Source organism: Felis catus, chromosome D3 (assembly GCF_018350175.1).
Source record: "Felis catus isolate Fca126 chromosome D3, F.catus_Fca126_mat1.0, whole genome shotgun sequence".
In the NCBI taxonomy this organism is placed as follows: Eukaryota; Metazoa; Chordata; class Mammalia; order Carnivora; family Felidae; genus Felis; species Felis catus.
The window spans coordinates 1,168,959-1,184,272 of record NC_058379.1 but is presented as its reverse complement, the minus strand read 5'-3'; the positions used below and the strand labels follow the sequence as shown (position 1 = coordinate 1,184,272).

The window sequence follows — 15,314 nt, the reverse complement described above, 5'->3', positions numbered from 1 at the left end:
ACAAGTGACAGATGCCGACTCAGCCGCACGCAGGGGTCCCTCCTCCCGCCCGGCCAGGCCATGGCTTCGATTTAATGAATTGATCGTTTGATCTGTCGTCCAGGGAGGGGAAGCAGGCGTCAGGGACGCTGGGGGGCCCTGGCGTCATGGTGTTCGGCCTCTGTGGGTGGATTGCGGCCGGGAGAGGCCAGCACCCTGTGGTCAGGGGGTGCAGCGGGAGGGGCCAGCCGACAAGGGGAGGGTAACACAGCGGCTTTTGGGAGCAGCACAAGGGGGAGCGGGGAGAGGGCAGAGCTCGAGGAGCGAACGGCCCCCCAGAAGGTGCCCTGCTGACAGGCTTTCCTTGGGGCGTCGATGCACTGAGACGTGAAGGGGTGATAAGGAGAGGCAATATGACTGCTCTCCCTGCCTCAGAGACCGAGCGGCCACAGAACGGGGCGGGGGGGGGAGGGGGCACGGGCAAGGACACTGGCAGGTCCCTGCGACGGCCCACGCAGTGCACGGATTTATCGTGAGGCTCGCTTCTCGGGCACCGGCACCTCTGTGCACATCTGCACGTCCCGGGCTGGTGTGGTGTGGGGACGCTGGGTGCCCTGCAAAGGGGACAGGGTGCTGCCCGGGGGCCAGAACCAGGCACCGGGCGCGTCCCAGGAGGAGCAGAGCCCCCAGGGGTCTGCACGGGCAGCCAAGGCTGAGAGCTGACACACGGATGTCTGTGTGTCCTGGGATCTGCCGCCCCTCATCGCCGCCCGGGAGGCGGCCGGGGTCCCGTCACCCAGGACGGCCCGGGGAGCTCCAGGCCGCGGCAGCTTGGACCCTGATGCAATCCCAGCTGCCCGGCTCAGGCTGGACTCTGCCCTTCCCGCGGATCCGGCCCCAAAGGCCAGCCTCCAGCTGCCCCTCCCCCACCTGCCACTCGGCCTCTGGGCCTTCCCCTCCCACCTCTCAAACAGTCAGGGGCTGGGAGCCGGTGGCCTTTGCTTCTGCTCCCTCTAAGTCTTAGCCCTGGGCCGCTCACCTGACCCGGGCGTGGGCCAGCCGTTCCCCTTCCCGCGGGTCCCCCGTGCACTTGCTCCCTCCAGGTGTCTGGGCGCAGAGGAGACGGCAGGACAGCAGGTGCTTCGTGTCTGCTGCTGCCACGTGATGTGTCTTTCCAGGTGCTGCGGAGAGAATCAGAGTCCGTTCCTTGTTCCTCGTGGGGCTCTGCCACGTTTTGTTTCTCTGTTCATCCGTGGACGGACAGCGATGGTGGGGGGAGGGGGGTCCCTCCTTTTGGCCACGGAGAGCGAGCGGCCGCGGACGTGAACCTTCTGCACACATTCTCGCTGAGACCCCAGTTTCCCTCCCCTGGGGGTTCGTGCGCGGGGGTGTTTCCTCACCCACTCCGTGAGCCCCCTCCCCGTCCCCTCCCCACCTGCTGCCCCGGTGGCTGTGCCTGGGGTGGGGGGGTGGGGTCCCCGGTGTGGCCTCCAGGCTGGAGCAGAGGAGTCACACCCCCCACCCCCGTCCTGGACGCAGCGGCACCAGGTGCTCAAAAGCGCAAATGTGCCTAAAGTGGCTTCTGCAGTCCCCGTGTTCCCCCTGGTCCTACACAGGCCCCTGCCGAGCTCCTGAGGCAGTGGGTCTGAGACCCCGGGCCTGCAGGCCTGCCTTGGTCCAGGGAGGAGCAGGGAGGAGGAGATGGGCCCTGTCCCGGGTCAGTCCGGGGCTGTCCGGGTGTGGACTCGGCAGCGAGGCTGGGCCGGGGCTGGACGGGGGCTCGGCCGCCACCCCCGTGAAAGCCACGTCTCCCGCAGGTTGATCTGGACCACGTGCCAAAGTTATCACTTGTCTGCGGGGGAACCAGAGAGGAGATGAAAAGGGGCTTTCGGCGGGGGGAGGTTGGAGAACGCGCTTAGCGGTTTGGAAAGCAGGGCACCCGCTAAGCCGTTCTCCGGCCCAGACGCCGGTGTTGTCTCGCGCAGCCCTACACTCGGTCCGCAGGGTGAAACCGGGCGCAGGGACGACCCAGGACCGTCCTCCCCAGGTGCCACGGTCAGAACAACCCGAGCACACCCGAGCACACGGACCCACGGACACGGCGAGCAGCCCGGCAAGGAGGACCTCCAGCACAGCACAGGGGCCGGTCACCTCCAACACACCCCAAACGGGAGCTTCGATTTCCAGCCTCCTCTTCCACATGCACATCAAGGGGCCATTGTGAGCGGCCTGTGGGCTTCCACTCTGGGCAGGACAGAAGGACAAGGAGAGGGGAGGACAGACATGAGAGAAGGACAGGACTTCCATCCTTGCCCTCCCCTCCCCGAGTTGGAGACCTCTGGCAGCCCAGGGCCCCTTCAGCTTTCCTCTCCTACCCGCCTGGTGCCGAGCAAAGGTCCTGAGGCCTCAAGAAGTGTTGGCCGCGTGCGTCCGGCAGACACACCTCCGCACGTCCACTCACCGCCCGGCTGTTTGCCTAGCACCCACTCCATTCCAGGCGTGTTCCAGGCGATCTCCTCCATCGTGGCCTGGCGGGCCGGGACACAGTAGACGCGTCACAGAAGAGGGGACAGGAGGTGCCCGGCTGACGAGCCGCCATGGGAGGCGGCAGACACGGGGCTTGTCCACACCACGTGGCATGAGGAGAGCGGGCGGAAGGCCACATGTGCTCTTGTTACAAGACGGTCAAAACCGGGAAAACCATGACTCACAGAGCTATAAAAACGAAGAGGTGTTAAAGATTTTGCTCAAGGAGGAAACCAGGCAGATGTTAGAAAGTTGAGAAGAAAATTAAAAGGCACTCTTGGGGGCGCCCGGGGGGCTCAGTCGGTTGAGCGTCTGACTCTTGATTTGGGCCGAGGTTACGATCCCAGGGTTGTGGGTTCGAGCCCCGAGTCGGGCTCTTTGCTGGGGTCGCGGAGGCTGCTTGGGATTCTCTCTCCCTCTCTCTCTGCCCCTCCCCTGCTGGCGTTCCCTTTCTCTCTCCCTCTCTCAAAATAAATAAACTTAGAAAAAACACTGAAATGGATAAGTACACGGAGGAAAATGGGTTTTTCCGTGGGGGTGGAGGGGGGAGATCAGCGGGACACGGTGGATAAGAAAGGATTTGCGTGACTGTCCGTCACGTACAATTTACAGGCTTGTAGGTGGCGCGGGAGCCCCGCACGGAGCACTTCCGTCGGGGCCTCCGGCCGTGTGCCCTGAGGCTCAGATGCCAGTCTTACAAAGTTCAAAGACAAGCAATACAGCCACATACACACGCACGCATAGACACATACATACAGGTGCACATTACACATACGCGAGCGTTGCTTTGCGGCAGCCAGCGAGTGACGTGACTTCGTGGGTGCATCTGACAGACGTGATGCTCTCTGGAAGGCGCCAGGCACAGTGGGCTCAGTACGACCCACTTTTCCAAAGCCCAAGACCAGGTAACCCTCACCTACAGAGAAAGAGGCCACGATAGTTCTCCGGCAGGGAGTGATGAGGGCACCCAAGAGCTTCTGGGGTCCGGGAAAACCCTGCGTCTTGCAGAGAGCACGGGTTACACTGAACACGTCTGTGAAACTTATCCTCAGGATCAGTGCACTGGGGCGCCTAGGGGGCTCCGTTGGTTAAAGCATCCGACTTCAGCCCAGGTCGTGATCTCATGGTTTGTGAGTTCGAGCCCCGCGTCGGGCTCTGTGCTGACAGCTCGGAGCCTGGAGCCCGCTTCGGATTCTGTGTCTCCCCCTCTCTTTGCCCCTCCTGCACTCATGCTGTGTGTGTCTCTCTCTCTCTCAAAAGTAAATAAACATTAAAAAAGTAAAAAGATTAGCGCACTAACTGCGGATCAGTGACACCTGAATTAAGAGTTAAAGCAAAGGAACGATAAACACAAAATTGAGGCACTGACCACCTCCGAGGGGCTGAGAGAACTGGCGGGGTCAGCGGCGGCTTTGAGGTCGTCCATGATCTCACAATGCCTTTTTCTATGTGCTACCGACATTATTTTATATGTATCGAATCCTAATGAGAAGGTGTTTAAAGCAAACATATAGGAGTGTACAAGAAGTACTCTTTAATCTCTCACACGTAGTGTTTCTCTTCCCTCCGTGGTGAAAATTTACAGCCTTTAGAAAAAGTCTAATGCACAGCCACATGCACAGCACCTAGATTTAAAAAGAAAATTTTAATGTTTATTTAGTTTTGAGAGAGAAACAGAGACAGAGTGTGAGCTGGGGAGGGGCGGAGAGAGAGAGACACAGAATCCGAAGCAGGCTCCAGGCTCCGAGCTCTCGAACTCACAGACCATGAGATCATGACCTGAGCCGCCCAGGCGCCCTCCTCCAAACGTTTTACAACCAAAGACCTGGTCCAGGGCCACGTGTTTATGTGTGTAAATCTTTTTTTTTTTTTTTTAATTTTTAATTTACATCCGAGTTAGTTAACATATAGTGTAATAATGGTTTCAGGAATAGAATTTAGTGACTGATCACTTACCGAGAACACCCAGCGCTCATCCCAACAAGTGTCCTCCTTAGTGCCCCTCGCCCATTTGGTCCACCCCCCAACCCAATAAATCTTTTAATCTGCGACAGCCCCCTTTTTCCCACACCTTTAACTCGGTGACAGGCTGGGACCCACCACCCTGCGACAGGTCCTGCAGGTAAAGGAGGCCGGGGTCACACGGCGTAGACCGACCGGCTCTGGTGGGAGGAGGGACGTCTGGGCTGAGGCCCAAGAGGCGCCCAGGAGGCCCCTGGGGAGATGCCCGCTGGAGCGCCCGCGCTCGGGGGAGGAGCCGGGCCCGTGTGGGCGGGCCCGGGGGCGGGCCCAGTGCTTCGGGGGCGTGTCCAGTGGTGGGCGAGCCTGGCGTGGGCGGGGCCGGAGAGGGGACCCGCTGCCGGGGAGTCCCGAAGGGCCGCCGCACGGGGCCAGCTCACCACGGAGCAGAGTGGACACGTCAGGCACACACGTCGGGCTGCACGGCCGCCTGACTCCCTGAATCACCTGCCGGGTATGTGCGTGTGCTGGGCGCTGATCTCAGCGTGTCGAACAGTCAGCTCCTTGATCGTCAGGACAGGCCAGGTCACACGTAGTAACAAACAACTCCCCGGAGCGCAGCGACTCAAAACCTTACCGCTTCATTGCTTGCTCCTGCTATGAGGTCGTTGCAGGGATGGCGGGGGGCTCCCCGGGGCCGTCTCAGATGCCAGGGGAAGCGGCTCGGGAGGAGCCGTCCAGAGCTCCAACACGGGGGCTAAAGCGTTGCTTCTACTGACAGCTGCTCAGCCCGACCCGATTCGGGGCTCTGACCCCAAAAAGGCAGGAGGCGCGTGCCCACGGGGTGCCCCGCACCCAGGAAGCTGGAAGCATTCCAGTAGATTATGGCCCCATTTTACAGAGAAGAAACCAATTAAAAAGGATGAAAGTAAGTCGCCCAAGGCCCCACACCTGGTTACGGAAAGGGAGGGAGGGTTGGTGCCTGCCGAGGAGGAGGATGGGTGTGGTAGGCGTGTGGGTTCAGAGCTCAGCTCCCATCCTGGACACCCGCAGGAGAGCCTCGCCCTGCCCTGTCTGAAGGCTGGACTCCCGCCTCCGGACACTTCTCCCAAGCCTGGAGGCTCTGGTGATGCAGGGCTTGGACCAGGGCCCCGAGGCCTCTGCCTGAGCCCCGGCTCTGCCCAGAGCCCCCATTTCCTCCCCCGAGGCAGGTGTCCTGTGGAATTTCTGTCCACACCTGGGAACGGCGGATGGGTCTCCGGTTCCTGGAGCCGGGTCCCTCCTGGGTTTGGCCAAGCAGAGGCCTGGGCCACAGGGGCCCCTAGTCCCCACCTCTGCTGCCCTCCCGGCACTGAATTCTGCAAGCAGACCTCCTGTCTGGGCCCCAGCCCCAGCCCTGCCTTGCAGGCCTCGCGAGGCCCCTGAGGTCCAGTGATGCCTCTGGAGTAGGGCTCTGCTCCCCACCGGGATGCTGACTGGTGTAGGGTGACGGTAATGCTTACTTCATCAGGTCTGGGACCTCAGACAGGGACGGCGCACGTGACCATTCACACGACAGATATCCTCCAACGGCTTCCTGAGGGCCAGGTGCCGATGTAGCTTCTGGAAAATCCTCATGTCTTGGAGTGAGGCAGACACACAATAAACACCATGGTAAGTAAAGCATAGGGTCTGTTAGATGGCAGAAGGGGCCCTGGGAGAAAGGGGGCCTCACAGTCCTAAGTGGGGAGACCAGGACCTAGGGGAGAGCTGGGGGAGGACAGGTCCCTCCTGGCAGAGTGAAAGTTAGTGCAAAGGCCCTGGGGCAGGAGAACTGGCAGGAGCGCCACGGCCAGAGGAGGGACGCACGTGGTGTCCAGTGCCAAAGAGCTGGGTCCTGCTCGGAGTGACGTGGGCTTGTTGGGGGTTTTAAAGAACCGTATGCCTGTCTCCCACCTGGGTGAGGTCTTATGCTGGGCTGAATAATGTCCTCCAAGATTCATGTCAACCTGCAAACTCAGAATGTGGCCTTATTTAGAAAGAAGGTTTTGCAGATGTGCTGGTTAAGATGAGGTCATGTTCAATTGAGATGTTTCTAAATCCAGTGATGGGTGTTCTTACGACAAGAGGAGAAACACAGACGCAGAGAAGCCACGTGGAGACAGAGGCAGCGATGGGAGGGATGCAGTCACAAGAAAGGGGCACCCGTGGCCCCCAGAAGTTCAGGAGGGCGCACAGCCCTGCCACACCTCGGTTTAGGGACCTGGCCTCCCGAGCTGTGAGAGGAGTCATTGTACTTCAGCCTCCAGTTCGTGGTGACTTGTTAGGGACACTCAGGCAGGGGGGGAGAAATGGCCAGATCCTGGGTCTGTTTTGAATCTAGAGCCGACGGGATTTCCAGATGTGCTCGAAAGGGCGGGTCAAGGACACCGGGAGCAGCAGGAAGGGTGGAGCTGGCACCCCACGGGAAGCATCAGTGGCTGCGGTGGGGGGTTGTTGCCGGACTGTCAGCCGTGCCCGGGACCAGCAGGGAGCAGCCGAGATGCCCCGGGCAGAGGCTGCCCGAGCAGAGGCCCCTCAGCGGGCACCAATCACCATCCCGACCTAGGCTGAGTCCCCACCTAACGACAGGGGAGCTGGCGGGAAGCGCAGGGCGCGGGGGGGGGCCAGACGATGCCTCCCGGGCTTCTCTTCCGCCCCAGATGCCGGCCCCCGGGCCTTGCCCGGGTGGGTCTCTCCCGTGCTCGCTTTGCGGCCATTCCCATAACGGCCAAGCGTAGAGAAAACGAATATCCGTCAACTGACGGTTAAAAACAAAGGGTCTACCCGCAAAGGGGAATATTATTCAGCAGGAAACAGGGATGAGGCCCGACCCAGCTCCGGTGCAGACAAAGCGCCACAGCTCACGCGGCACGAAAGACACCAGACGCAAAAGACTGCGTAGCGTGTGATCCCTCCCACAGAGTGCTCAGAGCAGGGCCACGGACACAGAGGGGGGATTGGGGGTTGTCAGGTGCGCGGCTGTTCGTGGGGATGGGTTTCTTCTATTGGGGATGGAAATGTTCTGGAGTTCGTGGTGGTGGTGATCGCACAGCTCTGAACATACTAAACGCCGCGGAAATGTTCGCTTTAAGATTGTGAATTCTATGGTATACGAATTATAACGTACATTTTTTCAGTTTACTTTTATTTATCTTGAGAGTGGGGGAGGGGCAGAGAGGGAGGGAGACAGGATCCCAAGTAGGCTCCTCGCTGACAGCAGAAAGCCTGATGCTAGACTCGAACTCTCCACCCGTGAGGCCACGACCTGAGCCGAAATCACGAGTCAGACGCTTAACCGACTGAGCCCCCCGGCTGCCCCTGTAGTTAAAAGAAAATGGGTGGGGCACCTGGGGGGGCTCAGTCGGTTAAGCGTCTGACTCTTGATTTCGGCTCAGCTCATGATCTCACGGTCGTGGCATTGAGACCTGCCTCCGGCTCCTGGCTGACAGCTGCTTGGGATTCTGTCTCTCTCTCTCCGCCCCCCTCCCTTCTCTCTCTCAATAAATAGATAAACCTTTATTTATTTATTTATTTATTTTTTAATTTTTTTTAACGTTTTTTTATTTATTTTTGAGACAGAGACAGAGCATGAACGGGGGAGGGGCAGAGAGAGAGGGAGACACAGAATCGGAAGCAGGCTCCAGGCTCTGAGCCGTCAGCCCAGAGCCCAACCTGGGGCTCGAACTCATGGACCGCGAGATCGTGACCTGAGCCGAAGTCGGACGCTTAACCGACTGAGCCCCCCAGGCGCCCCAATAAATAAACCTTTAAAAAAGAGTCTGCCAGGGCGCCTGGGGGGCTCAGTCGGTTGGGCGTCTGACTTCGGCTCAGGTCATGATCTCGCGGTTCATGGGTTCAAGCCCCGCATCATTGGGCTCTGGGCTGACAGCTCGGAGCCTGGCATCTGCTTCTGATTCTGTGTCTCCCTCTCTCTCTGACCTCCCCCACTAGCACTCTGTCCCTGTCTCTCTCTCTCAATAAATAAATAAGCTTTAAAAAAACAATCTGGGGCCTCTGACATCGATGCTGGGTCACACCAGCCCCGTGGCGCATGGACGCCGGGCTCACATCCAGGCTCACACGTGCTAGTGGGAGACCCTGGGCCAGTTGGACCTCGGCTTTCTCACCTGTGAAATGGGGAGGGTGGCAGGACCACCGCTCAGAGCAGAGCCTGCCCCTCAGAGCACCTCCCCCAGGCCAGACCCTCGCTCAGGACACGTCTGGGTTTTTTGGGGGGTGGTTCCATGGTACAAGACCACCGGTTCACTGAACCCGGGAGCAGCTCGGTGGCATTTAGCACGTCCAGCGTTGTGCACCCGCCACGTCTGTCTGGTTCCAGAACATTCTCCCCACCCCAAAATAAAGCCCTGGGCCCGTGAGCAGTCACTGGTCACTGGCCTCCTGCTCTGGGCCCCGGCAGCCACCAACCTGTCTCTGCCCTTACCCATCCCACACAGGCCACGGAATGGGCTGTGCAGCATGTGACCTTTGACCTTCTGGCGTTTGAGTCTGCCAGCGTCCGACAAATAGACCCGTCCCCACATGGTTATGTAAGCTGTCCTTCTCAAAAAAGTCTAACCCGACCTCAGATGTACTGCCTGGAGGGATCTTGGTTTGTGGTACTCCTCAGCCGGGAGTTACTCTGTTTATACTATGAAAATCCATGAATTCAGCAACCCACTTGAGGCTAAACAACTCACAGGAGCCCCCACCTGCCTCGGTGCCCGCCAGCACAGAGCGGGGTGCGAAGGCAGCGAGGGTGTGGAGGGCCCTGGGGTGCTCCTGGAGTCTGGCGGGGCGGGGGGCAGGAAGCAGGTGGGGAGGGGAGGCGGGAGGGGGCATCAGCGTGGGCCCGGAGAAACACCTGGACGGCAGGTGAGGCAGCGAGGCCAGGTTGGGAGAATTCTGGGGCTGGGGCCCAGGGCTGGGTGGGGGGGACTCTGACGCAGCCCCAGCCCCTGGCCTGTCCCTGTCCAAGCCCTGTGGTGACTCAGGCCGGCCGGGTTTCTGCATACCTGTAAGATGTCCTGCCAGGCACGTGACTGTCTGTCCTCCCTCAGCAGGGCGGCTCAAGTCCGAGTCAGGCTGAGTCACCCCTCCAGGCCCTCCGCTAAGGCCTTCTGCGGGACCAGTCTGGGCTTCATTGGGGAGCTGCTGAAGGGTAAGTACTGGAACCCTCCGTGTGGGAGGAGATGCCGGGGGAAGCGTGCGGTCCCCACGCCCGCCGGTGGCTCAGTCCTTTTCCCTCCAGGCCCTGGAGGATGCTGGCACCAGACCTGCCTGAGGGCCCCGCCCACCTGCCCCCAGCCCGGGAGACCCTCCCTGTCCCCCCCCAGCCCCTGCCAGCCACCAGCCTGCTTTCTGTCTCTGGACTTGCCCAGTCCCGACATTTCACGCAAAAGGAATCCTACAAGGCGCGGCCTTTGGGATCTGGCTTCTCACTTCCCAGGATGCTTTCCAGGTTCATCCACACGGCGTCACGTGTCAGTGCCTCCCTTTAAAATGAACTTCATGGGGTGTAACTCATATCCATGATTTAAAAAAAAATAATGTTTATTTTTGAGAGAAGAGAGAGTGAGCAGGGGAGGGGCCAAGAGAGAGGGAGAGAGAGAACCCTAACCAGGCTCCACACTGTCAGCCCAGAGCCCCACTTGGGCTCCCACCGACTGTGAGATCATGACCTGAGCCACAGTGGGATGCTTAGCCGACTGAGCTACCCAGGGGCGCCTCCTTCGCGGTGAAATGCTAACATCGCAGTGCGTTTTAAGCCATGTGTCCAGCACGACCTCAGTCACCACAAGACACGTCCGTCCCCCCGAGACCCAAGGATACCTCTGCCCCAGAGCAGGGATCCGGTCTCGTGATCGCGGTGACCGAGCCCCGCCAGTGGACGCTGACGTCCGTCGGGGTCTCTGTGTCCAGCTGCCTGTACTGTGCATGGAGAGTTTTAAGGCTCGTCCACACGGGTGCTGGACTCGGTCTAGACCCTCGGGTTGTTGAGAATTTTCCCGCGATTTGTTTTTCCTTCTCTTGCTGATGGACGTTCGTTTCCAGCTCTGGGCTGTTAGCTGCAGTGAAACCTTTCCCATGCAGGACTTGGGGATAGGATTTCTGGGTTGTTGGGGAAGTTCACGTTTTGAGTTATAAAGCTACCAGAATTCTCTGCCTGGAGGGACACAGGTGTAGCCCTTCCCTCTGGGCCCGGGGCTGGAGGGGGCTGGCCGGCCAGGCCAGGGCGGGAGAGCCGGGAGCCTCCTTGGAAGCCCTCAGGCTGTCACCTTCCCACCTGTAGGGGTCCAAGAGGTGTAGTCCCACCCCACCCCCTCCCAGCGTTTCAGAACCAACACCACCTCCAGAGCAAAGGCAGGGGTGGGGTTGGGGGCACCCTTCCTTTGCTTAAACAAAGTCTGAAGGCCTGAGGTCTAACCTGTGCCCTGAGAAGCTTTGCCTACGTTCCCCGGGAGGAAGTCAAAGTCCTATCCAGAACGAGCTCTGACTTCAGTAGCGCTTCCCGAGGGCAGGAGTCGGCTTGGGCCCCGGGGACAGGGAGGTGCCCTGTCGTTCTGGAGGACTCTTCTAGAAGAAGCTGGCTCCTCTCCATTGCTCTACCTAATTCTCTTTGGGGCCTCTCCCACTTTCCAAGGAGGTAACTGAAACGCCCAGCGCCTGGAGGGGACCCACCTCATCCCTCTCTGCTACCCAGAGCCAGGTGGTGAGGGGGTGGTCAGGGTGGGGGAGGACGCTGCCCCCAGGCCCCCCTCCCGGCCGGCAAAGTGTCAGCCAGGTCTGAGGAGCAGGGAGCCTTGTGGGCAGGGCGACAGGGACAGGAGTTGAGTGGAACTCCTGGTAACGACAGTAGTGTGCCCTCTCACTGTCCTACCACAGTGTCATTTACTAGGCCCATCAGAGGACCGCTCAGCAATTCTAGGCGAGGGTCGGCACACACCTTCCCCAGAGGGCCGGGTGGCAAATACGGCTTTGCCACTGCACAGACCATTGCAGTAGCCCTGCAGGTGCGGCCCGAAGCAGCCGCGCACAGTAAACAGGCTGGGCTGTGTCTCGATAAGGTGAGGACCTCAAACCACCTGAACGGGTCAGAGGACCTGGACGGACGTCTTTCCAGAGAAGACAAGCAAACGCCCAGCGCTCGCACGAGAAGATGCTCATCTTTAGGGAAATGCAAATCAACACCGGGGCGAGAAACCACTTCACGCCCACTTGGGTGCCTATTTTTAAGAACTCAAAAAATAACAAGTATTGGTGAGGATGGGGGGCGAGGGGAGCCCCCGTGCACGCGCGGCAGGAGTGCAAACTGGGGCCACCGCTGTGGGAAACAGTATGGAGGCTCCTCAAAGGAGTGAAAATAGAAGTACCCTGTGATCCAACCCTGCCACTTGTGTGGACGTGCCCCACAGAGTTGAAAGCAGGATGTTGAGATATTTGTACATCCCTGTTCACAGCAGCCTTATTCACAACAGCTAAAATGTGGAAGAAAGCCCAGGGTCCATCGATGTATGAATGGACAACGGACAGTCAGAATGTGGTCTATCCCCATAACGCGATACTATTCAGCCTTGGAAAGAGAAAGAAATTCTGGGACACCTGGTTAGTTCAATCCCCACATGAGGCACAGAAATTATTTAAAAGAAAAAAAAAAAAAAGGAGGGGCACCTGGGTGGCTCAGTCGGTTAAGCATCTGACTTTGGCTCAGGTCATGATCTCACAGTTTGTGGGTTCCAGCCCCGTGTCGGGTCCTGTGCTGACAGCTCGGAGCCCGGAGCCTGATTCGGATTCTGCGTCTCCCTCTCTCTCTGATCTTCCCCCGCTCGCACTCTGTCTCAAAAATACATAAAACCTTTCAAAAAAAACCTTTTTTTAAAAAAAGGAAATTCTGACACCCGCGACTACACGGACGAACCTGGAGAACACGACGCGAAGGGAAAGGAGCCGTCATAAAAGACAAACACCGCGTGACTCCCCTTCCGTGAGGGCCTAGAGCAGACAGAGGGTAGAAGTGGGCGCCGGGGGCTGGGGTCAGTGTGGGGTGGGACAGAGCGTCAGTCGGGGAGGACGAGAAAGTGCTGGGGGCTGACGGTGGCTGCAGGGCGGTGCGGGTGTAGTTGGTGCCCCTGAACTAGATGCTTGAAAATGGCTAAGATGGTAAATTTGCAAGTTATGTTTGTTTCCTGTTTTTAATGTTTACTTATTTATTTTTGAGAGAGAGAGAGAGAGAGAGCATGAGCAGAGGAGGGGCAGAGAGAGAGGGGGAGAGAGACTCCCAAGCAGGCTCCAGGCTCTGAGCTGTCAGCTCAGAGCCCAATGCGGGGCTCGAACCCACAAACCGTGAGATCATGACCTGAGCTGAGGGACGCTTAACCGACTGAGCCACCCAGGCGCCCCCATCCAGCAACCATCTTTACCGGCCTGCTGGGCCCTTGCTTAATGAATTAAATACACCTCCAGTCCCTGATTTGTCCATATTTCTAGGAGAGTTTTTAACTTTTTGAAAATTACATGCGACACCCTGGGAGTCACAGTGACACGAGAACGCGGACTTCCATGTGTTTTAGGGCACACGGACCACCCCACACCCCAGCGTCCGCGACAGACATCACGGACCAATCGCAGACCCCTCCTCACTCTCGCTCGCGCCATAAGGCCCTGGGGACCCACCTCCAGGTCCTTTGAAATGACAGCCACTCGCCCTTCCTCTTGTGGGAGGTGATGGCGGCACTAGAGCCCTGTCTGGGTGGGTGTCATCTCCGCAGAAGGTGGAGTGTTTCTGTACGTTGAGCGAGGGGGTCTTTCTTGGGATCAGTCTTAAACTTCGTTCAACTTCCTTTTAAAGTTTCCTCACTGCTGGGGCTCCTGGTGGCTCGGTCCGTTAAGTATACAGCTCTTGATCTCAGCTCAGGTCCTGATCTCCCAGTTCATCATTTCGAGCCCCACATCGGGCTCTGCACTGACAGCACGGAGCCTGCTTGGGATTCTCTCTCCCTCTCTCTCTCTCTCTCTCTCTCTCTCTCTCTGCCCCTCCCCCACTCACGCTCTCTGTCTCTCTCTCTCTCTCTCTCTCTCTCTCAAATTAAATAAATAAGCATTTTTAAAAAATAAAATATTCACAGACCGGGGCACCTGGGTGGCTCAGTCTGCTAGGCTTCCGACTTCGGCTCAGGTCCTGATCTTATGGTTCACGAGTTCGAGCCCCACGTTGGGCTCTGTGCTGACAGTGCTGAGCCCGCTTGGGATTCTCTCTCTCCCCCTTTCTGCTTCTCCCTCTCTCTCTCAAAATAAATAAATCAACTGAAAAAAATAAAATAAAGACATAAAGTTTCCTTACTGTTTGCTGGGTCTCGGGCAGAACACTGGAGGGCAGAGATGGACAGGACCGAGCCCTTGCTTTGGAGACGGATGCAGTGCAGGAGCCAGAGGGGGTGCGGGTTTAAATCCTCGAGCGGCCGCATAGCTGTGTGACATGGGGTGAGTCACTTCACTTCTCTGGCCCTCAGTTTCTCCTCCCTGAGGTGAGTGGGAATAGGGATCAAACCTACCCCCGAGGGTCACTGTGGCTGTGAGAGCCAGTTCCTATAGTGTTGCCTACAGGCAGCCCACATAGTTCTCGTTCGGACCCTTTGGTAGGAGAGGGCCGCCCCGGACGGAGGGTCAGGGTGCCTGCTCACTCACCCTCAGCTGGGAATGTACGCCCAAGAAACCTTGTGAGTTCTGATCTGGAGGTCACAGCAAAAGGTAGTGAGTGCACAGATTTGCAGATAAGGAATCTGAATAATGAGGGTATGAGCACCGACGATGAGAGAAGGGAGGAACCTGGAGGTGACCAACAGGGCCCGAGGAGCTGGAATTGGGTGCCTTGGGGGGCCTCCCCTTGGGGGCTCAGTAACCTGTTCCAAATGCAAAGCCTCCCCCCACCCCAGCCCGCCCCTAACTTCACTGTCCTTCCTGGAAAATCTCTTTCCCAGGGCGGGCTGGGCTCGTGCCCCGGGGACTAGCCCCCTCCGGCAACCCTGCGCCCCCACCCTCTGTCCTGCCTATTCTTCACACTCTCCTCTGATGCAATTTCATGACCTTTTGTGCAATTATCACCCCTCTTATCTCCCCATCTCCACCCACTCCTGAAGCCCTCTTACTCTGCTCCGGCAGCTCCGGGGGGCCTGGGCAAACGCAGTTGGTCCTGGACAACGGAGGGAAGGGAAAGTGACCCCAGGGGTGCCGTGGCTGACCTCATACTGAAAAACAAGGGGCTTGGCCAGGAGACCCCTTGTCCCTCCCAGCTCTGGTGGCCTCTGGCCGCAGTCCAGTGTCAGGAACCTGTGTGTCCTGGGGCCTGGAGAAGGGCCTGGGTGCAGGCCCAGGGTTTCCAGGAGATGCTAAGTGGGATTCCTTCCAGGGGAGCAGGAAGTATAGCTGCTGGGTGGCTCTGTGAAGGCCGCGGGGGGTGGGGGGGGCTGCCTGTTGGAAGCATCCACAGGCTGGTGCGACCACCCAGGGCCATTACTGCAGGCTGAGGGCAGTGAGGGGGTTGTGGGTACTCTGCATTCACAAAAGCAGTAGCTGAGCATAAGGATATTTCACCCTAGTGGCGCCTGGGTGGCCCAGTGGGTTGAGTGTCCGACTTCGGCTCAGGTCTTGATCTCAGGGTTCGTGAGTTCGAGTCCTGTATCAGGCTCTGTGCTGAAGACGTCTTTGGTGTAAAAAGGTGATTTTATTAAAGCTCAGGGACAGGACCCGTGGGCAGGAAGAGCTGCACTGGGGTTGTGAGGGGTGACTGGTTACATCCTATGAAGCTGAGGGAGGAAAAGTCAAGGGGAAGT

At 58.7% G+C, this 15,314-nt stretch overlaps 1 protein-coding gene and 2 long non-coding RNA genes across 3 annotated transcripts; 1 reads left to right on the top strand and 2 right to left on the bottom strand.

Annotated features, from left to right (window-relative positions):
• Positions 1 to 1,433: 1,433 nt before the first annotated feature.
• On the bottom strand, positions 1,434 to 2,859 carry LOC111557255. Its single transcript, XM_045041679.1, has 2 exons — positions 2,355 to 2,859; positions 1,434 to 2,223 (listed from the first exon to the last, which is right to left on the bottom strand). The coding sequence occupies exons 1-2, from the start codon at positions 2,499 to 2,501 to the stop codon at positions 1,588 to 1,590; spliced, it is 783 nt and encodes a 260-aa protein (XP_044897614.1). The 5' UTR covers positions 2,502 to 2,859; the 3' UTR covers positions 1,434 to 1,587.
• A 1,979-nt stretch (positions 2,860 to 4,838) lies between these two features.
• LOC109493101 lies at positions 4,839 to 9,036 on the top strand. The gene is made up of 3 exons (XR_002737116.2): positions 4,839 to 4,978; positions 5,975 to 6,117; positions 8,943 to 9,036. It is a non-coding gene; the product is annotated as an uncharacterized LOC109493101 (long non-coding RNA).
• Positions 9,037 to 9,830: 794 nt separating this feature from the next.
• LOC109493102 lies at positions 9,831 to 14,171 on the bottom strand. Its single transcript, XR_002147135.2, has 3 exons — positions 14,037 to 14,171; positions 13,826 to 13,951; positions 9,831 to 9,980 (listed from the first exon to the last, which is right to left on the bottom strand). It is a non-coding gene; the product is annotated as an uncharacterized LOC109493102 (long non-coding RNA).
• Positions 14,172 to 15,314: the final 1,143 nt, after the last annotated feature.